General features: G+C 39.2%; 1 protein-coding gene and 1 long non-coding RNA gene across 3 annotated transcripts in view; one reads left to right on the top strand and one right to left on the bottom strand.

Annotated features, from left to right (window-relative positions):
- Positions 1 to 16218, top strand: part of BMPR2 (bone morphogenetic protein receptor type 2) — a 111204-nt gene extending 94986 nt beyond the window's left edge. Inside the window, exons 9-13 of the mRNA XM_035570812.1 lie at positions 656 to 803; positions 1762 to 1898; positions 5216 to 5388; positions 6521 to 7800; positions 9526 to 16218. Of these exons, the coding sequence (XP_035426705.1) occupies positions 656 to 803; positions 1762 to 1898; positions 5216 to 5388; positions 6521 to 7800; positions 9526 to 9776 (1989 nt within the window). The 3' untranslated portion in view covers positions 9777 to 16218. The remainder of the gene's footprint in view (positions 1 to 655; positions 804 to 1761; positions 1899 to 5215; positions 5389 to 6520; positions 7801 to 9525) is intronic.
- On the bottom strand, positions 610 to 24190 carry LOC118260521 (uncharacterized). 2 transcript variants are annotated; one of them, XR_004782236.2, is made up of 5 exons: positions 23902 to 24190; positions 19507 to 19631; positions 6298 to 7592; positions 4022 to 4652; positions 610 to 1895 (listed from the first exon to the last, which is right to left on the bottom strand). It is a non-coding gene; the product is annotated as an uncharacterized LOC118260521 (long non-coding RNA). The 2 variants fall into 2 exon arrangements; XR_004782235.2 differs by lacking the exons at positions 610 to 1895; positions 4022 to 4652 and having other exon boundaries at positions 6038 to 7592.
- Between the last annotated feature and the right edge of the window lie 217 nt (positions 24191 to 24407).

The raw sequence follows: 24407 nt of genomic DNA on the forward strand, positions 1-24407 counted from the left end.
TTACAGTAATAATACCTAGTGCACAGGTGCTCTTTTTAGATCTCCGTTCGCTGAACGAAGAAACAGGGAAACCACTGTTTAAAATGCAGAGAAGTGGAATAGCCCTTTGACAAAATATACTGTCCTGTAAGGGCTGATGAATGACAGCTCTAATCTAACATCGTCCCTAGTGGAAATAAATAGATGCCTTCTAAAGCTGTTAATAACCTTTGAGTAAGGAAGATGTAGGGGCAAGCCTTGCTGACAGTCCAGCAATAACAGGACAAGTTCCTTGTTCAGCAGCATCCCTCCCCTATTATGGTATGTACATTGGTGTTGAACAGAGTCGTTTCAGGAAGAAGAAACATTTCTGCTATATTATCTTCCACATGAGAACACTGAGTAAGGCACAATGTTATTTTGTTACAGTACATATGAAAAAGTGACAGAGCTTGGGAAGGGCTTTATTATGACTAGGCTACTGATACGAGTCTAGAAGATGAGAGTATTTATTTGAAGAGAACTGCATTTTCCATCTTAGCTGTAGAAAACATCAAAGTAGGATATTTAAAACAAACAAAAAAAATGACACAGAAACCCAAGAACACAAAACCTTCATAATGAATTGAATTTGGACATTGCTTCTTGATTTGAAACTTGGATTTTGTTTTTCCAGGTTGGTACAATCCGTTATATGGCCCCAGAAGTGCTTGAAGGAGCAGTGAACTTGAGGGACTGCGAATCTGCTTTGAAACAAGTAGATATGTATGCACTAGGCCTTATCTACTGGGAGATATTTATGAGATGTACAGACCTCTTCCCAGGTAACTGAAAAAACAATAGTAGTAGAAAGGAGTACCAGCAACCAATGTTATCCTAGTCATAGCTTTTTAAGTGAAGAAAGGAAATATTTTTATCAGTTATTTTTTGCCATTAAGTCGGTGCCATCTAGTGTTCAAGATTGTTACTGTTCACACTCAAATACACTGTATTGTTAAGCATGAATCATGCTGACAGACTTCAAATTGCCTGTTTAAGCAGTTTGCAGGCTGCGTATTTGAGTGCTATTTGAGTGCTATTTTTATTGTCCAGAGTTTATGAACATTGAGAGTTGGGTTGATGGCAAAGACAGTACTATGAATATTTACAGCTGATACGGGGCCTGAAATATCTTTCAGACTTTCAAAATGAATAAATGGATGGGAAAATGCAGTAATTTAGTGTGGCCTTTAGCCATTCATACTTTTATTTATGATACTGACATTGAAAATTCAGGGAACTAAACCTGTAAAATAAAACAAAAGGAAATAAACTGTAAAAACTTAACATGTGAGCAACTGTAGCGACCTCCATCTTCTTCCTCAGCTATAGCATATAGAATTAATCTGGCATGCAATATTCCCTCTGTAGTCAAACAGCTACACATTACATGCAGGCACTTGTAATCTGTCTGGGCTTCCTCCCAGATGAAGTAAACTCAGTCATTTACGTTTCACAGACATTAGGTGTCATCCTGAGGCTCCCGGACATCCTGAAGGTACCCCTCAATCAGCAAAGTTTGAAGATGCTATCCTTTGAGAGGTTCCCAAACAACACTTAGTTCATTCGCAGTTAATTCAGCTTTTTGGGGGGTAGGAGGGAAGGGTTTGGGGGTGGAGTCACAATGTCTCGATAGACAGCAATTTTTATACTACCTTTCATCACTTGAAAGCTCTTGCCGTGCCTTTTTTTTTTAATACATATATATATGTATTTTATTTTCATTCTTTCTTTTGCTAACAGGGGAGTCTGTGCCAGAGTACCAGATGGCTTTCCAGACAGAAGTCGGAAACCATCCCACTTTTGAAGATATGCAAGTCTTAGTGTCCAGGGAGAAGCAAAGACCAAAATTCCCAGAAGCATGGAAAGAAAACAGCCTGGTGAGAGAGAATATTTAGAAATAAGCAATTTATAGGTTGTTATCTGGAAAGTAATTTTCAGTATGCATGAAGTGCCCATGTATTCTCTGTATACTGGATGAGGAACGTAAAGGCATTTTTTGACTTTTGACATCATATAAACCAGTAACACCATAAAATATTTGGCAAAATGTAATTATAATCCTCCAATACTGAAATTTTATAAACATTGTAATAAACTATTTTTGAAGAGAAGTATAGTGCTCAGAATTTACAGAGGCTACATTTTCTAGCAATTGTTTCGTTATAACTACATTAGAAATTTTATAGGCTTCATTTGATCTACAATTTTTATTTTCTAAAGTATAAACAAAGCAATGTTGTTTGTTGTTTTGAATTAGTATAGCTATGGCTTAGAGTCTTGCTTGCTGCTGCAGGCCAACAAGTTACAGCAAGTCAGCTGAACTCTGGTGAGAGTCTGTGTGCTTGCTTTCATCTGCAGCAAAGGTGAGGTAATGCAACTCCCCTTAGCATAGTGGAGGTTGTTTGTCTTTTATTCAAAGCAAAGTAAAATGTAAACAGTTACTGGGTTCTACCTGATACACGATAGCTTGTTTAAACTAAAATAGATTGACTGCAAGTATGGAAATTATGTATTTGACTCATCTAAAAAGGTATTTTTATGAATTCATTTTCTGAAGGTATGCCCTTCAATCTTCAGAGACTTTGCTACTTGATATGTAGCTACTGCACAGATAATGGGGAGCCTAAGGCCTCATCTGTGCTGGTACTTGTAAATACATATGAAACCATTTTCAGAGAGGAGCATAGCCTCCAGTGTTAACACTGTTATAAAACATGTTGCAACTGAGTTGAGAGCTTCACAGAGAGGTTTTCTTATTGCATGGTTTTGTCCAGCCAATCTTAACAAAAGTAAAAACAAAGAAAGAAACAAGCAAACAAAACCCACAGCCATTTTGGCAAATGCAGTGCTGGAAGAACGCAAGCTTGACAGCTGTTTTTGAAGACAGTTATAACTAAAACAGTTTAAGGTTGGTTTTGTTTTGCAGACTACCATTTTCAATGTTTATGTTTTAACAAATTGGTAGACTCTAATATTATACACCGACCTAGTAACAATCCCTGTATTTAAACTGCTTGACACATTCTTTGGGGTGTAATAACCTACAGTTCTCTTATAGGCATCAAACAACCTATTCCACCCTGTCCTAGTCTAGGATGACATCTTAATAAACACTCTGAGATGTCATAGAAATATAAGATTCAGATAACCTAACTCTGGACCAAGGTCCTTACCTCCTTTGTCTCAGGCATAGGATAAAAGACTTCTGTCCATTATATACAGCTACATTTACATGTTGTGTTAAAACATCTTTGTGCAAATTCATCTATTAGATAAATATATTTATCCTTTTACTTTTAGAAATAAAAATTAAAAACAATGTTTTATTGTTTAGGTCAAGTAATTAAGGCACTTTAAGGATGTGGAATCCTAATTTTATGATTACTTTTGCAGTCTGCTTCCTGAACATGTGTTACGATATAGACCTTGTGTAGTGGTTATTGTTTTTCACAGTATGAATTAACAGATGATGTGCATAAAATAATTCAAGGCCTATAAACTGAGTTGGGATGTTACCATCATTTCTTTCTCACTTTCCAAGCCAAAAGCAGGGACCAAGCTGGATCTCAAAGGTTGGGACTGAAGGCTATTAGTAGAAAAATAGAAAAATACAGATTTATTCCCTTTCATCCTTTTTTATGAGTTGTAGAACTTATAAATAGTGAACTTTAGTGTAGATCCCTTTGAACCTGAAATTAATAGAAAATACAACAATATGGTAAATGTGAAGCTCTAGAACTTCAGTCTTGTTAACTATCTGTACTGTCATAATTGTGGTCCTTTCAATATCCTTAAAACATTGACAGGAATGGATCATCTGGAAGAAAGACTATTAAATGCTAGTTACATTTATTTCTGGTGAAACTTTTAGGGGAGAGCTTTACAAAGGAGTAAGGCGAGAGATTAGGATGTCCACTGACTTTAAGATGCATGTAAATTGTGTCTAAATCAAGTACTAAAAGCTGAATGAACCCTTTTTATTTGGGGAGAGAAAACTTACCCAGTACAGTATCTCCTCATTGTCCCTGAGGGTGCTTTTAGATTCATGTCCCTCAGCTAGGAGTATTTCGGTTGCTTAGCCCTTCTTCAATCGACTGTGGAAAGGGAGGTGATTTACTTGTGTGGTGGCTCATCCCTGCCTGTGTAGCCATAGCTGCATCACTGAGCAGCAGTGACTTGCCAGATGCGAGTGATGCCAGGAGCCTGCTCTGTGGGCGAGGAGCTCTTCGCTAGCAGGCAGAGCTACTCTTGTCTTTCACTGCCAGGAGTGAACATGGCAGTTCTGGCACAGAAACAATCAGCAGGGCCCAGTGAATGCTTTAGTGCCCAGCTGGGACTACGCACTGTCAGTAGTGCTGGAGAAGTTAAAGCTGGGCTGAGATGTGAGACATTCTGGCAAATTATATTCTATCCATGGGCCTTAACTGGCAGCAGGGGCCCATAAATGTCTGTCTTGCTGTGCTCAGGATGCAGTGGAAGTACAAATGTTCATTGCTCGTAATTTCAGTTGTCTCCTTTCCAGGTCTCTGACCATATGGCAGATGATTTGGAGGTCTTGAGCTCTAATCTTGACTGTACCATTCATCCCACAGTGTGATCCCAGGAAAGTGTGTCTGTTGCCAGTTCTCCATCTGTAAAACAAGGGCAGCAATAATCTCCTCCCATAGTGCAGACAAATTCACTGACATTTCACTGAGGCATTTGGATATTAGGGTAGTGTAAAGAAGAAGAAAAGCATGATGAAATGAGCAAGGCTGTGTCAATTGCATACAGTGCAGGGCAGCAAGGCAGGGACCATTAGCTGAATTGTGAGGATAACCACGGCAGTGTTTCCAGAGCATCGTCAATCCTTTCTACATGGCTTTCATAAAGCAAGGAGAATGAGCATGCACACATAAGAGAGGGTAGGCTGAAGGGTTGCATGGACAACTGTAAATGTAACTTTTTCTAAATAATTGTCTTCCCACTTTGGGTGTGTGTGAGGTATGATAATGGTAGTCCTTCATATTGCTGTTATTAGGGTAAACTAGCTTTGAATGAAATTGTGTTGTATATCTTCCATGTCTCTTTCTCACCAACTTGTGACTATTTTCATCCACACCCATACGGTATGCTGCCAAAGAACAGTAAATCAGAAGCATGATATAAAGGGAAATTAATTTAAGAAAGCGGGATTTTGTTTGTCTCCCGGCAGGCCGTGAGGTCACTTAAAGAAACAATTGAAGACTGTTGGGATCAAGATGCTGAAGCTCGATTAACAGCCCAATGTGCTGAGGAGAGGATGGCAGAACTCATGATGATCTGGGAGAGAAATAAATCAGTTAGTCCAACAGTCAATCCTATGTCAACTGCCATGCAAAACGAGAGGTAAGAAGAGAATACATTCGGTTTTAGTTGGCAGTGAATGTCCAATGCTTAGCTCACTCCAGAAAGGAAGCTAGAGCACACTGTTCACTTCATGTTTCTGCACCTGTGAAGTGGATGTGTGTTATGTGAACTAGCCTGCACATGGGTATTGTATGATATGATCCTGATTGTTTTGTATTGCATGAATCCACAAGATAAACAATTTTTGTGGCTTTGGGTTCTTAAGATCTCCGATATATCCCCAAAATTCAGACACCTTGTATGTAAACAACTGTATTTATCACAGAGGGGCCTTTTAAGATGCATTTAGGCAAGCTGTCCAAACAGGCTTACAAAGACCTGGAGTCCGTGAATTGTCTTTAAGAGATTTTGCTAAATGATTCATTAAATTTCTGTTTAAAATGTTCTGCTAAAAGCTATGAATGTTCAGGCAGTAAGAGTTCAGGAAATTTCTAAGACTCAAACCTATAGCTATTCATTTAAAGAACTACAGGATCATTTTATAACTCACTGTTATTCAGACCCCAGTGAGAGAGGTGCTGTGCATTTTTCTTCTTACAAATGATCCAGACGGAGTGAGAATTTGCAGAACTGACATATAAATACTTAAATACTACACACTAGAGATCTGGATTTGAGAGAAAGGTAATGTTGCTGTATGTGGCACAGTTTATTGTCATGAAAGAATTCTGTTCAAAACATGGAACATCTAAATTGTTAAAAATAATAGATTTTTCATGGTTTAAGAGCTTGTGACTTTTTCCCAGCATCACGTTCTCCATCCTATGTATGTAGTTCTTGTTGCCCTTATTCAGCTTCACATCTCTGCAACTAGAGCAGTACCTTAGTAGTGAACTGTACAAATAGAGTATTGAACAAATGGAAGAAAAGTACTGTTATCTGACTTACTCATATAATAACATTTGTGACAAAACTGTTGTCCAAGTAAAACCACTTTCTGCTATCCAGGACTTTTCAAGGAAGTTACAGAAGGATCTCAGTTGTTACTGTATCTGTCTTTTGTTGATGCATGAAAAGAAATAAAGACATTCATCTCTCTTAAATGAGCGGCTTTATAACATGAGGTGATATTTACATACATGACCCTAATATCGCTTATTTTTTCTTAAAGGAATCTGTCACATCATAGACGTGTGTCAAAGATAAGGCCATATCCTGATTATTCTTCTTCCTCCTACATTGAAGATTCAATCCACCACACTGACAGCATAGTGAAGAACATTTCGTCTGAGCATTCAATGTCCACAACACCACTGACGTCAGGGGAAAAGAACAGAAACTCCATTAACTACGAGCGGCAACAAGCACAAGCTCGCATCCCTAGTCCTGAGACAAGTGTCACCAGTTTGTCCACCAATACTACCACCACCAATACAACTGGCCTCACTCCTAGCACTGGCATGACCACCATATCTGAAATGCCTTATTCAGATGAAACCAACTTACATACTGCAAATGTCATGCAGCCAGGTGGGCCCACTCCGGTTTGTCTGCAGTTAACAGAGGAGGACTTGGAGACAAATAAACTGGATCCAAAAGAAGTAGATAAGAACCTGAAAGAAAGCTCTGACGAGAATCTGATGGAACATTCACTTAAGCAGTTTAGCGGGCCAGATCCACTCAGCAGCACTAGTTCCAGCTTGCTTTATCCACTGATAAAACTTGCAGTAGAGGTGACAGGACAACAGGACTTCGCACAAGCTGGCAATGGTCAAGCATGTTTGATTCCGGATGTCCCATCTGCTCAGGTCTATCCTCTCCCCAAGCAACAGAACCTTCCGAAGAGGCCTACTAGCCTTCCTCTAAACACCAAAAATTCAACGAAGGAGCCACGGTTAAAATTTGGTGGCAAGCACAAATCAAACTTGAAGCAAGTGGAAACAGGCGTTGCCAAGATGAACACTATCAATGCCGCAGAACCTCATGTGGTGACAGTTACCATGAATGGAGTGGCTGGTAGAAGCCACAGCATAAACTCTCATGCTGGCACAATCCAGTATGCCAATGGGGCAGTGCCATCTGGCCAGACAGCCAGTTCAGTAGCACAGAGGGCACAGGACATGCTTCAGAACCAGTTCAGTGGAGAGGATAGTCGACTGAATATTAATTCAAGCCCTGATGAGCACGAACCCTTGTTGAGGCGGGAGCAGCAGGTTGGCCACGATGAAGGTGTTCTGGATCGCCTAGTAGACAGGAGAGAGCGACCACTTGATAATGGCCGAACAAACGTTAATAACAACAACAGTAATCCATGTCCAGTGCAAGACACAGCTACACTCAGTATCCAGAATGTAGTGAGAAATCCTGGACAGACCCAGACTAGAAGAGCACAGAGGCCTAATTCACTGGATCTATCAGCCACAAATAGTTTGGATAGCAGTAGTATGCAGTGTAAGTGCCTGCATAACTTGAATAATTTCCTTGACACTTTTTACTGAATAACTACGTATATCTGCTTGAATAGGAAATACTCCTGTGTCCCCTATCCCTCCACAGAGCATGCCTACTAAATGTCCTATAAATTTAATTTCTATCAGAACAATTTCAATCTTTCCAATCAAGTCCTGTCTTCTGTCTCCATCAACTCCAAAATGTTTTAGGTCACTATCTGCCTTCCACATATATGAAATAAATCTGTCCCTTTCTAGTTTGACTCTAGAAAGGGAGTGATTACTACTCTTGTTATTCTTTACAAGGCATTGACTTCGGCAGCTGCAAAGCATATTGAAATATCTCCTATTTCTTCCTTGAGGGACACATTGCACCTTCTTTTCCTAATTTTTCCTTATTCTCTTAAGAGTAGCTAGCTCTAAGATGGATTGTTTCAATAACTTCTTATAAGTACTTATGCACTTCATGACTTTTAAAGCAACTGATTTTACTGTATTAGCCCAGGCTAGGTGGACAGTCAGGCGTTCTCTAGTTTGTTATCTGAGCTTCAACAATTAAAGCAGTCCTTTGTCAGTTTACCATGTACATATTAAAAAATAAAGTAGTTAGAGAAGGAATTTTAATAGACTCCTTCAAAATAACTGCCTTAGAGTTTTAAGCCTAAATATTTAGGAAGTTACAATGGGACTTTACTTCTCACAATAACAATGCAATCATGTCGTTAAATTAGGTATATTATCTGAGTTTATCTTTAGGTCTGCTGGAGCTGTTGGAAAGGTTTCCTAGATAATACACTTCAAGATGCTCTGTAGTCCTTGAAAGTTGCTTGCAAACCTCTGACTATGTTTAGGTATAGACTGACATACTAGTGAAATAATCTGGGCTGCCAGGCATTGCACGTTTGGAAAGAAAAGGTTTAGAAATTAACCAGAACAGTTCTTTCAAGAAATGTAATTGAATATTTAGCAATGGAATGTTTAAGCCTTCCTTTTAAGTCGGAAACCTTAATTTTTGTCTTTACATGTCAGCTTGAGTTGAAATTTTATTGAGGTAAAGAAAAAAGGTTATTGCAGTAACTTTCTTTATTTGGAGGTTAAGAAAAAAGAAAGGGTTTGGAGGTTAAGTGAAGTGATTTTTAACAGACTTCTACTGCTGAATTTTTATCCTGTTTCAAGTTGATGAGCAAGTATTTTTGTCAGTTTTACAACCTAACGTCCCAAATCCTATCTAGTATCCTAACAGAGAATAGACCATTTTGCCTCCAGGCAAAGGCCTTGCCTGGGGCTTTGTATGTAAAGAACTGTTTTGTGAAGTGTAAAGTAGGATTACGGAATCTGTGATTCATTTATGCTATTGAAAGTTTAGCCTTTGCCATCCTGTAGTAGCTACATTATTTTTTTGTACCTCTCATTAGAGCTAATGTAAGACATTATGATTGGAAAAATCCCCTGAAATGTCATATGCTGATTCTGCTGTTTGATGCCGATGTGCATTCAAGGTAGTGATGCAAACTACTTCACTGAAGTAATTTCTGTCAGAGAACAGAATCTTGCCACTTATTTTAGTAGCAGCTACTATTGTTGATATAGCTGTCATGCCTCTGCCATACAGTTGCTTCTTAATAAGATTTTCTTTTTTGTTGTGTTCTGCATGAATAACCCTGGACTCTCCAGTCTAATCTTCCCTGTAATACTATTTTCTACTTTTTTTTTTTTCTCCCTTCAGTAGGTGACTCCTCACAGGATGGCAAATCAGGCTCAGGAGAAAAGATCAAGAAACGTGTGAAAACTCCATACTCGCTTAAGCGGTGGCGTCCCTCAACATGGGTCATCTCCACCGAGCCACTGCACTGCGAGGTCAACAATAATGGCAGTGACCGGGCAGTCCACTCCAAATCCAGCACTGCTGTTTACCTTGCGGAAGGAGGCACTGCCACCACAATGGTATCTAAGGACGCAGGAGTGAACTGCCTGTGAAATACTTTAAATGCCAACAAATGACCTTTTTTTTGCATTATTTGAAACAAACATGCAGAAGACATTTAAAAAAAACTTTCTCCTCCTGTCAGCAACCCCTATCAAGGACTCGCTTTAAATAGATTTCAGCTATGCAGAAAATTTTTAGCTTATGCTTCCATATTTTTTTATTTTGTTTTATTTTTTGAATGTTTTTGCACTTTTATTTAGTATCACTAAAGTTAAGTCTGTCTGTTTTGACCACAGAATATATATATGTGTATCAAAAATGTGGTCTCAAAATATTTTTTTAAAAAAAAGTAACAAAAAAGTATTGCTGATAATCAGTTTGGACCAGTTTCTTAAGGTCACTAAGATCATAAGCAGACTATAAGACAGGTTTGACTGCAGTGGTGTCTTGTAACCATGTTTTGATTTCTGTGCACAAGCTAGTCTGTATATTTCTATGTTACAAAGTGTATTCTCTTTTGATTACCCCACCCTGCCATTTTTCTTGTGTCATGTTGAAATGTGCAATAGTCTATAGTTCACAGTATGCTTTATTGAAAAGTGTTTCTAAAACTGCCACGTGTTCCTCTTTTTGTATTTGTTAATTTTTCCCTGACAGTTGAGCAGTCAGCCAGTCATGAGAGTGAACTTTGCACACCATAGCCAGCTTGAAGCAGCTGCCTATATCACATTGTGCTCCAAGGTGACAATGCATGAATTTTTCCCCAGCTTAAAAGGGCTTTTAAAAAGGAACGAAAAATATGAGCTCAGTATCTTTCATTGATTCTTCGAAACTGAAGTGCTTTTCCTTACCAGTAGTAGATGCCAGACTGTGAAGTTCTGAGTAACAAACCATTGAACAAATTTAAGGCAACAGTTTCAGACATTCTTGTATGTTATTTTGTGTGTAGTTTCACCCTTTGTGTTTATGTAAAACCATGCTTAGATCACTAATAGTGTACATTGAAAAACGCATTTTCAACAGAAATCTAAATAACTATCATACTTAAAAGCTCTGGTGAAGATAGGTTGCAAAGATATTTTGTATACACAGAGGAAAAGTCATCAATCTTATTTGGCACAAAACAGTTTTGGGATGAGTCACAAATCTTTCTTCATTTAACACCTTACAGACAGTTTGGGGTAAAATCAGGCTGATTACTTGTGCAGCTAGGTGCATCCTGATTGGCTGCTGTTGCTCAGTTAAAACTCTTCTTCCCCTCAGATTTTTAAAGCCCTTCATTCATCTTGTTAAAATCTATTGTATGCTTTTAAAATTCATGGTTATGAGTGTTTGGGGACAGGGATGTTTTTTCTCTGGTTAGACCCTTCTTTCAGTTTGTATGTAACACTCCACACATTGATTTTGGGTGTCAGTGAACATGAATGTAATACATATTGAGATAATTTTTTTTTTCACCATCTCATGTGCAGCCTCTTAAACTCTGTAAGTTTTTGTACAATGATCATTTTTACTGCCTACTTAAAGAAAATTAATTTCCTTACTGGTCAGAACTTCCTTCTGCCTAAGAAATATCCTTCCACCGAAGAAGTACTCTGAAAACACTTCAGTAAAAATATTTAGATAAAAAAATATATATAACACATGTCAGTCTTTGGTACTGAGTAAAGTTTTATCACTGAAAACTGTTAATGTTCAAAGAAAGAAAATCTATGCAGTCAGCCTGCCAAACTCCTATGGCAGGATACTGGCAGCGAACAATTGCCTCCCCCAGCCTATCTTCTTTCAGCAGTCTGAAACAGATGCTCTGTGCTTTCAAGCTCATTTGTTTCCTTGCTATTGTATTACTTTTCCCCATGAGGTAAACGTGCCAACTCTGTTTTGTACATCTGATATAACTGGCATAATGTATGCCTTGCTACATCTGATTCTTGCTGTTTCTCAAACCTTTGTTTATACTTGATTTCTAGGATTTTTCTCTTGTAATGCTTATTAACGGTTTCTTAGAATCTCTGAGATATCTCCAAGAGATAATTCTAAATCCAGACTTTTGATTCAGAGTAGTTGCAGAAATGCAAGATATGAGACAGAGTTTGGAATGCCTGTGCTCTTTAAGTACCAGTTTGAGTAATACCTTTCATCTCTGAGGCACAATTATGTTATATCGAAGTATAAATACGTTGTTATATTTCTCCTCTTCAAAAATACACCCTTTCTCTGGTTTTACTTTTAATTCACTGCCCAGCTTCCCATCTGCTGCAATCTTGCATCCCAGATGTTGAAAACTTGCCAGTTGCTCAGCTGGGTTTCAAGACCTGAATCAGAATTTTTGGCATTCTGTTCATAACGTTGGCTGTGTTTTGCATCTCTTTTGGACTTCTTCAAGTCCATATTTAAGTACAGTATGTTGTTTAGTGATGATTGCTGTATCATGCAAATTGAAGATTCTTCACTCCTTTCCCAATGACTCTTTCATTTGCCTTACATGTATCATCCATCAGTATTTCAGAATGTGGGCTGAAAAGCATATTTAGGACATTCTTATCTAACTTGACACTCTAGGGAAAGAAAAGTTATTTGCCCTGACTACTGCTTCTTTCTGCTAAGACAGATTTGCAGCAGTCTTCTAGCCTTTTGTTTCAGTCCAATGCTTTAATTAGGAAAAAAAAATCCAACTTTTTTATGCTTCATGCAATGAAAATCATTTTAATACCAGATGAAAAGGTTCTTCTGCAATTTTCTTTAAGTGTTCTTAAAGCAAGCATAATAATTTCACTTCCTTTATCTTTTTCTGTCACTTGCTGGAAAGCCTTTTGGTGTGAATTATAATTAGCAAAAAGTATTGGATTGGTAACCTACCATGGATAAATATAATTTGTAACTTGATAGAAATGTGTACTTTATCACAAAATATCCTATAGATTAAATAGAGAAAAACTATTTATTTTTAAAGGTCAGTCAAAACAAACTCTTAACTGTGTAACAAAATATTGTATTTCTGCACAGCTAGATGAGATCAGATTAGCACAGTTTGTTTTTAATGCTTATTTTAGTAATGTCCTTTTTAGCTCACAGCACATAATCCAGTCTCCACATAATACTTTCTCTGTAAATTAAATGATATTGAATTTTATCTAATATCTTGGAGAATCATCTTTAACCAAACAAAATACATGTAAGGGAGAATTCTACAGATCAGACACATGGATAGATGATAAATGTACTATAATCAAGGGAGACAAATGCGTTTTATTTCTTTGCTTTTTTTAGCATAATGATTAAAGTTGATAATTTTCTGTCAATATCTCATGTAAATTGCAGACAAGATAAATATAGAAAAATGAAAAAAAGAATGATAGTGTAAATATATATGAATTGTGCTACTGTCAAATAGGCAACAGTAGAATATTTGCTATGGTAATTTATAATGTATAATTCAAGTCAAATATTATGGCAAACATTTGTGATGTTTCTATATATAAGCCAAAATTCAAAAGCTTATTGATTTTAGAAAATGACATGCTAGTAGAAGTTAAATGAGTTACTTAGGTTAATGCAATGTCTATTTTACTGTTTCCTGTAATAGTGATACTCGCCAACATGACATGGTTTTTAGAATGTGAATTCTAACCATTTGAACAGACATGCCTGCATAGTCAAATTTATTTTCTTCTAAAATTGACATGTGCAAGTAAGATTATCTGGAACGCTTCCCCTGAATTTACTTACAAAGCTCTATGCTTCATGTGCTAAACAATTAGGATTAAAAATGGCTTTCTTGGAACTCTGAGATACACTTAAATTGCACAGCTAAAAGCTAGAGGAGTTCCTAACTTACAAGAAAACCAGTTGATACTGTCTTCTTCAGAATATTCTCTGAAACAAGGAACACTTTTTTGATTGTTTTTTACTTTCTTACCATAGTTCATTCAAGTCTTCTTTCCATTTTGAAAATTATCTAATTTTCATTGGCAACAGAGTTTCGTTTTTTTTTAGTGCACAGGGGACAAAAAACAATGAAAGATGGATGCTGGCAGGTTTCAGGAAAAACAAATGAACAGAACCCTTATTAATATGTTTATAAAGTGTGTATCCTCCCATCTGTCAACTCTCCTAAAAAGAAATCTTTAATCCTACCTGTCTCAGAAAGGACAATAAGGAGGTTCTGTATTTGTATGGAATGGATTATTGGGAAAAAATTAACAATAATGAATTGTTGCGTAGAAATTACATATGTATACCTGTATAAAAATAATAAAGTTCCCAATGCTGAAACAGTGATTTTAAGTGAGAAAAATAATAATTGCTTAGCAGAGTAGTATGTGCATGACATGATGTATATGAAATTTGAATTTGGAGCTGCTTATTATAGATTGAAATATGTTTGATTAGACTATGAAAGTTGGCTTATAGACTGGATGACTTAGTATTTTGCATAAATTTGGATTATTTGAACTTTTCTATCTGGTCTCCCACTATCCATTTTGCGAAGTAAATATATTAACCTCCTTTTTTTTTTTTAATGTCCTTATTATTTTTTGTTCAACTTTAGTCCTTTCTTCAGTGAGAAAGCTATAGCAGTAGAGCTAAATATATATATTTTTATGTAAACTCTGTATGTATTTAGATGTATATGCATATCATGCATAAATTCCAGGATTAAATTCTGTGAGTTACAGCATCAGATGTTAGCACTGGTAGCAAGTATTCTTTTTCAGATACCATTTTTAAGTTGTCTTTGCAATAAAAATTGGGCACAGACTGAGACACATAATCCAGCAGTGTAAGATCTCCCATGACAGACTTGTCACTGTTTTTTTAATGCAGTAGCTATTGTTAGGTGTGTGGTTGCCCTGTAACACTTTTTTTAGGCCATTAAATCCAATTACATTTTAGGCTTCTATGTTGTCATATAAAACCTCAAGCTATAGAAATACATATGTTTGTTATTTTTTTCCCCTAAATTGGTTCATTTTATGCAAAATAGTAAAAAATCAGATTTCTCATTTTGGGGTTTCTTCTGTACTGACTAGAATTGGTAGCAGAACTTCCAGTTATGCAGCAAAGAGATTTAGGCATTCCTGCAAATCAAAATGGGAGTTCGGTTTGGCACAAGTTTATCTGAGGAAACCAGTATCTAATCAGCTGGTGCTTGAGCCAAATGCAGTTGAAATCAAAGATGAGTCTGCCATTGATTATGAGCAAGAGAGGGCTAGTTAAGCTGGCATTGGTTTTAATAATTCCTTGGGAGGATTAGCCCTGGGAGAGCCAAGGTAGAATGTTGGTTAACTTCAGTGCATAGGTCATGTTTCAATAGGCACCGTAACTGTCACAGTAAGGAAGGATTTCTTCAAAGTTCTTGCAGGCTTCTGCAGATATATTACAGCATACAAGTGTCAGGAGCATGGTATCTCACCTGGTAATTATTTTAAAGCAGAAATAATTACCCTTTATAACTTAGAAGCTTCCAGGTCTCCCAAAAGTCAACTTTTATAACCCATTAACTTGTTTTAAAGACAGAGCAAAAATGTTGAGATTTATTTCTAGAGCACTTGATTCACTTTTTTTGTGCTTCAGAACTGTATCATGAAGTATCACGCTTCAATCTTCCTTATTCAAAAAGAGAAAAAAAGTTAATGTTTCTGTAATTTTTAAAAAGTCAAAAGAACACAAAGAAACAGGCAAGTCCAAGTTATCACTGCCTTTCATTTGTCACTTGAATTTTCTTATTTGTGACTCTTCTGTCTCTTTCACAATGTTGAAATGTACTTAAAAAGGTTCGTATGTAATGTTTCTTGTCTGCTTTTTGTCTCTAGAGGAAAGTGTGCTCTATTCACATTTATATAAGCTGGAATCATATTTTACAATTGCTGTTGATTATTTTCCCCCCAAATGCAGTATAAGAGGAAAATGAACATGGCAAAGACTGAATTCTAGGGTTTGATCTTCTGTAGAGACTGAAATTAGGACATGTGAAACTGTCATTTTCCTTATGAAAGACTGTAAAGAGAGCATTTCTGAGCGAGCTTTTCTGGGGAAGAGGGGGGAGAAACCCTAGAATATGGAGTCTCATCAGAACCCTTTTGTTAACGGGTATTTTTGGTTTTTCTCTCAAATGATTGAGGAAATATCGTGTATGAATTTATAAATAATTGCTTTCGGTTATTTCTTTTGTATAAGCTGCCCAATACCCTTGCTATGCTATATAAGTTGTGTTTCATGGAACAGTGTGAGTATGAAATAAAAAGCTAATTTTTTTTAATCATCTGTGGATGCCACTATGAAAGCTGACATTGTTAAAGCCACTACAGAGTTTTCTATGAATACTTGTAAGAATTGCTTTGTTATATATAAACCTAAATAAAGAGATTGTATTGATACAGAGACATTGGATAAGAACATTTAAAAGGCTATTCTTTAGGTCTAAAAGAAAAGGCTTGCTGTAAAATGGTGCATTATTCCATTTATTAAAGATCATATTAATGACAAAAAGCATGGTCTTTTGTGGCTTTTTCATGGTATTATTGACCATCAGTGCTCCCAGGAGTGAGGGGAAAACTGTTGCAGTATATTATTTTGTTGGTGGAAGAATGAGGAACTACTTCATTACTGTGAGCTGAACAGGACCTTCAGATACCTTCAGCATGTGACAGATTATACACTGCACTGTTATCTGATAACAGCGTGAAATAATTAGGGCTTGCCTTTACTACATCAATGCACTGCCTCTCTGCTTTTTTTTGCCTGTTCTCATTGGTCAGCAGTTAAGATGCTTGCATTAGCAACTAAATATAGTTTGTGTGCATTTCAAAGTGCTGCAACATGCATCCTTCACCTTTAAGCACCAAGCACTGTACTCTGGGACCTCACTGGCTTCAGAACTTCCTGTTACACACAGACTGGTGGGGCACATCCTGCACCTCAGTTGCTCTGGTGTTTACATCTCTCCTCACTTAATTCTTGCTGATTTATTTTTCTGTATCCACAGCAATAATGTTTTTTGCAAGCAAATATGAAGGTGGGGCAAGTCTGACACCTCTGTGGCCAAAGAGCTACCTTATGAACAAAAAGAAAGAGCATGAAGAGCTTTCTTGCTGTCATGAATGAGGAGGAGGCAACAAACTGAGGCAAGTAGTGCATGGGTTGAACACTTGCCTATACTGCAATTCACCTCAGCCTCACAAATGAATCTCGAAATCCCTGGCTACAGGGAGGGACCATTACAAGCCTCACCTCCCCTCTGAGCACGAAGCAGTCACCCGTGATCTTCCAGGCGGGATGTGCAGATACCTTGGGGCTTTTTGCCTCAGAAGGATTAGGAGATTAGGACAGTTATTGACAAGGAGAAGGTCCCTCCCAAAAGACAGCACTGTGCTTACATGTGGTGGCTTGCTGTTGGCTCAAGATAACTGAGCAACACCAGATCACAGGAAAGAGGCTAGCTAGTCTGGTCTTATTACTTACATGTGAAGCTTTAAGGACAGGCTCACAATGCTCTTTTTATCTAGAGGTCTCAATGACGTTGATGGGAGCTTGAGACCTCTGAAGTCCTCTCAGGATCAACTCCAAGGAAGTTACATTTCCTGTGAGGCTGTAGTCAGGAAGAGTCAGTGGGGGCCTGGGCCACCTGGAGCATGCTGGCAACCACCTGAAGCTCTCATCTCCTGTGCCACAACAGGCCTGTTCCCTCGTTCCCTGCTGCCCTGCCATAGGTGGCAGCTCCTCTTCTGGCACAGGTGAGAAAAGCTGGTTGGTGGCAGTGCTACAGCAAGTCTGGGGAGACTTGATCAACCAGGAACTCCTGTATGCCCATTTTACCTTTGCTAGTGCCCTGGAAGGCCAGGCTGCAGCTGCCAAGGAAAGCTGGGAGCCTGTGCGCAGGGTGGCCATGTGGAAAGTAGAAGTGTCCTGTCCCTGCCCCCCCCCCCCCCCCCCCAACAGTTATCACTCCTTGCTGACAGCAAGAGCAGCCAAGCCTTGCCCTAACCCAGCAGGTGTGGCTGAGTCTTATCTTTAGGGCATCTGAGAAGCCTTGAGTCAGCTCTGCCATAACAATGTGTTACCAGTGAATTTTACCGATATTTTTTACTGGGTATGAGAGCTACTCAGACCCAAGAAATAGTCCCCCCAAGAGATTTCTGTGCGTGACCTTATGCACACACCTCAGTCAGCTCTCTCCTGCAGAAATAACCACTTTTATTCAGCTTTTGCTTTGCTACTGGGAAATGAAAGTAAAACAACAACAATTATATTCCCCCTTTGTTCCAGAGCAGTGATGCAGCTGCAGGACGTACTTTGTGGAACACAGCCACATCAGTCGTTCACTTGTTTCCATTCAGGTTTTTTTTCTCCCCATTTACTTCTTGTTAATTCTGATGTTATGTAAATTTTCCATGTGCAAGAGATTATAGACATCTGCTCTCTGGCATGATCCAAAGCACATTCTATTGGGTAAGAAGGTTAATTTTACACAGGCAGGAAAACTCTACTTTACCAAAATGTTTTTATGTGTATAAAATCAGCTTTTCATGTTAGCCTGAAAGATTGTCATTCTTCTTCAAATGAGGAGTTGAAATGTTTTGATTTCTAGAATTTAAATAGTACACTCAGGCCCTCTGCTTTTATGTCAGGGGATATTCCTCTTTTCAGATCTCAGTACCACAGGGGAAGTCTGGGAGAAATCCACAAATGCTGATCTGAGTCTAAGTCATGTGCTGGGGAGCACTCATGCCTCTTTGCCAAAGACAACAGATAACTCTGCCTGAAGACAGCTGGTAGGTACTGGGACACAGCTGGTAGACACTCCCTGTTTGTAGGGAGTGGTCTGTGGAAGATGAGTGAGGAAAGCAAACCTATATTTACTAGGCAGCATCTGAGCAAATGGCATTTTTAGATGGGGCTCACAAGGGCACTGGAAAACTTTCAAGGATACAAGTATTGAGAAAGGTTGGAAACAACTGATCTAGGTGCTTTTTAGCTCCTGGCAGGAAGGACAGCACCTTCCCAAGACCCTCCACCACAACCCAAGGACCTTTTTAGAATGAGCGCATGCACCCAGTACTTAGCAGTCATGGTTTTGGCTAAGTGTTGGTTGAAAGGCTGCCAGCAGCAGAGGGGCTTGGAGCTTTGCCTAGCTTTGCCTCTTTCATCTTCTCAAAGATCATATCCTCTCTCTCAGTGATGGCTCTCAGGGTGTCCTGGAGGCAAAGCCAGGTTGAACACAAGGCGCAATGTATGAGGACGGGATGGCACAATGGAGATGAAGTGGTGTCTGGTTGAGATATAACCATACAGTTAAAAGCTCCCCTGCCCCTCATGGCTGAACACAAGGAGACTTTAGAGCATTACTTGATCGTTACTCTCTAAGTAGGTATTTTCTCAAATCAGAGAATCCCATGTGCCCACCCCATCATACACTCTGCTAAAGTTAATTAGTTTAACTGCAGAACTACTACATGTATGTGGACAGAAAAGTTATTTCATCACTGCTTCTCAATGCATGAATAAGCCACGCTAACATAATTTTAACAATCTCTCAAGCTTTTATAAATGTTATAAAAACAAACAGAACCAAAACAAGTTTGTAGACCTGAATCAGAAGGACGGATCTTTCTTCTTTGTCCTCTTAAGTGAATAGTGTCTATAGCTATATGCCTATTTATCACATATACAGCATATTCATCATTCTGTAATATGGCCATAAAATATACCTTACTGAAATATTTCCCATTTATCAAATTAATTGATAATTTTGACAATTGAGATAAATATTTTACTCACAGTAATATAGTTCCATTACACTCACAGTACAGAAATTGTGTCCTTGGCTTGTGAGAGTAATCAGTATTCAATGTTCATAAATCAAATTTTCTTCCATTGTTCATATGCATTCTTCTGCCTTGGGACTAGAAATACAGAAGCATGTTACATGAAGCATGTCTAAATACAACACAAAAGTAGATTAATCTCTGTGCTATTTTGCAAGCTCTATGACTATGTGCTAAAAATAGTAAGTTTTTGGAAAATACTTTAAAAAAAATCTCCTAAAAGGAAGGAAAGTTTTGTTGCTGGAAGGAAGGAGTTACGTGTAAGTTATTATTCAGTGTATTTTGGGGGGGAGGATAGTTGCGGGAGATTAAACTGTGGCTTGCTTAAATGAATTAGGCCACTTCTGTCAGTGGCACTGAAGCCAAAAATTCAGACACGTGGCAGACAATATGCTTTTCCTCCTGCTCATTTTCTTCCTTCAACAGAGCCTGAGAACAGTTGCAGTTACTCTCAGCTGGCAAGAACTCATGTTGGTGAACCAAGTGTGACTCCAATTGCTCCTTTCCATCAGCAGTTGGACACTTTCACAAGGTCCTTACTTAGGGTTGCTACTGTTATTTAATGTGTGTTCAGAAAATTGATCTGTATGCATGGAAAATCATGTAGCATGGAGGTGAACTTAGTTCTGGCTTCTACAGAAGTTCGTACCTCTCCCAGGTAATTGTGTGGAGTGGAAACATCTCTCAAGCTCACTGTTAAGAGTTGCATTGAGGAACAGTGTTTGTAAAAAAAAAAAAAAAAGAAAAAAACTACTTATAATGCCAGTGAGAGATATTATTTTAATTTTTAATTATTTTAATTTTTATGCCTCAAGATATTATTTAATGTATGAGACATTTTCTTAAAGATTGTAAACTTATAAAATGTGGCAAGAGCGCATTTTTGTTTTAAGTTGCCTTTTACTTATTGCAAGTATCTTGACTTATGTCCAGGGTCCCATCTGTTGTTTTTATTGTTTTAATCTTAATACCTTATTTTCAATCTGCTTGCCTCCTCAAATCCCCCCACATATTCTGGAATATTAACTAGGATCTTAAAGGTTTTGTGAGAAGCAAATTCTATTAAATTTGTCCTATTTTTAAAAGTATTTTTCCCCTGTTGTTGTTGAACACCCACATAAACAAGCAAAACTAACTCACTCTGCAGGGGAGAGATGGGAAATGCAGTGAAATATCCTGAGGCATAATCTAATGTTTAGATTAGGCTCCCAGAATCTTTAATCTTTCAACCTTCAACATTACTTGCAACAACTGTAGGTATAACAATTACAGACAGTAGATTGCTCTTTTATGAGTGCTGCTTTGCATTAATTTAATTTCAGAGTAAGTCAAGAAGATATTTGAAGCTACTTGGAGCCCAATCATTTTCCATAAGGTTTGCTCATTACTGATATTTTTAACAGTACGTTTTTCATATATATTATTATGAGCAGTGAGTGGATCTACTCATAGAACTTCAGTCCTCAGGACGATAAAATTTCTTAAGCATTGGTTGTTTTGGTAGTCAGTACAGAGGGATTTGGGCTTACAAACTTAGTTAAACCTCTTTCACCCTTTGTGTCTCTGCTTTTGATTCAGGATTACTATTTTGATCGCTTCCCTACTTATGTCCCTATCGTCACAAGGCTGCAAATTTGTTCGTGCAGCTCTGTGTGTTTTATCAGTCTGCCTTTGAGGGCATTCTCGATAAGATTCTATCATTTGGATTGATTTGTTTGTAACTGCAGCTTTCACTACTCTCTGTATTTTAAGAAAGAATCAACACCTTGCATGCAACAGGATGCCTGCAATACCTGAATTTAATCTCCCAACAATGACTACTAGGCAGCACATTTTGGAAGGGCTCTGGTGAGGTGCTGAGTGCCCGTTACCTCCAGGCGCTGGCACTTCACTTGGGTGTGTGAGCGTACCAGGTCTGCTCAGCTCATGCAGGACAATGGGATGAGTAAAAATACTACGTAGAGATACTGAAGCCAGAGAGATGGATCCTGTGCATGTGGAGTGACTCCAGTGGGCTTGCTTATCTAAAAGGCTGGTTCACATGATACTGATAAGAAGGCTCATAACTTCTCCGACGATAACGATTTTCATTCCTGTTGGTTTTGGATCGCTGTTGGCACCATTATGATAGGTGTTGTGGGCAGAGTAAGAGACCCACTGATGGGAAGAAATCACAGCCCACAGATACCACATGAAACTGTGTGAAATGCATGGCGCGAAGTTGGCCTGGACACCATTTGGCAAGTCCGAATGCAGCAAGGAGTGTGACAGCTGAAACAAACCCCAGCTCGTGGGAGATGTGAATTGAAAGGAGAGTCTGGGGGGGATTTGGATCCAAGTAACTGTGGGGAGGGCTTTTGCTTTGACTTTTCTGTTATTAAAAAGAATGTTTCAAAACTATTTTCAAGTAATTCATAATACTGCTTTAGTTGTTTCTTTTATTTCCATAGGGTGTAGGAGTAAGATCTGTTGTAACACATTTATTACAGTTTAAACAAATTAATGTATGAAGTACACACAGTTTGATTAGGTCTGAGTACATGATTTTACATGTTGAACTTTCATGTCTAATGCATGTAAAGCAATACAACTGCTGATGAGAAGCATACATAAATGCTTTGCTTTATATTCTCATAACAACTGTGTGGAGCAGTGCCATTTTTTGCAGCATGACAATAATGTGGGAAGTACTATAATTGTCACAGATATCGTGACTTGGCTCCAAAAAGTGCATCATGCAAAAAATATAAATCGATACCTTTCATTTTTGGCCTCTTCGAAACGGTATCAGAAATTAGGATTTCTTCAAAATATTTTATGCTTTAAAAATATCCTTATGGCACACTGTTCCAAACAATGCCAGTATTTCTGGAGAGGGCAAACTGTCCAAGTAGCAAAAGCCTGCTGAGCAACTGCACCAGCATTGGCAGTAGGTGATGTCACAGCAAAGAGGATTACATCTTCTGGTCTTGATTGAAAATTGCAACCAAGATGTGAAATAAATGCTGCACAGTTAACCTGCATTAGGTGACCTAACTCACTGACCCGGGCTGCCAACAAAGCAGCAGACAGGTTCTGTTTATTTCTCCAGGCACGGCACGCCAGGGTGCTGTTTTTCTACTTCCAGGACATTTTCCTGTGGAGCATCATGAAGCTTGGGTTCTCTTTTTCAATGTATCCATGGAGTTGCAGAGGGAGTTATGAGATCCCTTCACGTCCACTGCCTGTTCTCTGCCTCTTGGCAATCCCTGATGAGGTGAGCACTGTCTCCCAGACATTTCCCTAATAAGTGCGTTATCTGGGACTATGATGCTTTGGCACATTGTACCAGCAGTACTTGTGATGGCTACAAGAAAAGGACTGGGAAGTGGTCCCACGTATATAATTCGTAAGGTGACTTAAGTAACTTGCATACTGTAAGGAGGGGGTACAAAAGACTGATGGTAGTCTGCCAGGCTCCTGGTCCCTTTCCTTGACAGCCACTTTCAAGGGTACCCCAGGATAATTCTCAATATTGGGCACAGCCTTGTATCCAGTTTTGGTTGACCCATCGTGCTACCATGAAGGCTATGTTACTAATATGCCTGTGAGCAGGCTTGATGTCCTTCAAAGGAAATTTAATTAATGCAGAGTGCAGCAGCTAACTTCATAACAAGCTCATCACCAGAAATGCATCAATCTGATTTCCTTCTGCCATTCTCATTTCTCATAAAAAAAATCTCTTGACAGGAACTTTGACTTTCAAGGCTGTAGGTAGGCCTGTGTCCAGGCATCCTTAAAAAGGGCCTATACACATAGTCTTGCTTTTCAGGTTTGTTAAAATTGTCAGCCACAAAAATGAAGTTCTTCAAAGGGGAAGACAGGGCTTTTTAAGTAAAGGAGGTTTCAATCAAAAACAGCAAAGGAGAAAAGAGAAAAAAACCCAACCTACCCAAGAGAGAACAGTATGTAATTTGTTGTCACATCATTTGTATCATAGCAATGGTATTCAATTGCAACATGCAACTTGCAGAACAATATTGAAAGGAATTTGGCATTTGGCTACAGAAAGTCCTCTGCAGTAGCCCAGAACTGGCACTGGCAATAGAAAGAGAAGGGAGGATTTATTGATTCCTATGATCTGAAGGTGCTAAAGGGTGTTTACCTTACAGCTAAATAATTCAAACGTGTGAACCAAGGCCTATTACAAGCATGTATGCACTCCTCTGAGGTATAAATCAGGTTAAGAAGATGCTGGCATTTAACCAGTACTTTTAGAAAATTACAGCAAAGATACAAAGAGTCTAACAGAGAACAGTAAACAAAGCAATTAAGGGAAAAAGGGGGGTCAAGTCTGCCTGGATATTACCCACACGCCTGGTGCCATCATCTGCAACGCTAAGCCGGTAGCAAAGCGATTGGATAAGGCGCTGCTGAGCCCTCGTCCTCTTCCCGCAGGGCAGCCCTGCTCGTAGCGTGCAGCCGCCTCCCGGGAGCCGCTCCCCGCCCGGTTACGGGCCTTCCGCCCGACGGCTCGGCTCGGCGGGCCCCAAGGCCCGGGGTCTCACGGCTCCCCCCGGCCGCTCTTCGAGGCCGGCGGTGCCGGGGCCACGGCCGCGCGTCCGCCGGCACGTGCCAGGGCCGCCTGGCCCTTTAAGGGCTGCTCCCCCCTCTCCCCGCGCAGGCTCGGCCACTCAGCAGCGCGGCCCGCAGCCAATGGGCGCGCCGTAGCTGCGCGAGCTGAGCGGCGGCGCGGCCAATGGGCGGGCGCGCGGGGCGGGGCGGGGCGGGGCGGGCGGCCGGGGCACTATTGTTGATGAGGCGCACGGAGGCTCCGGAGGCAGCGCGGGGCGCCCCGGGCTGGGCACGGCGGCG

This window comes from Cygnus atratus, chromosome 6, assembly GCF_013377495.2.
Source record: "Cygnus atratus isolate AKBS03 ecotype Queensland, Australia chromosome 6, CAtr_DNAZoo_HiC_assembly, whole genome shotgun sequence".
Taxonomy (NCBI): domain Eukaryota; kingdom Metazoa; phylum Chordata; class Aves; order Anseriformes; family Anatidae; genus Cygnus; species Cygnus atratus.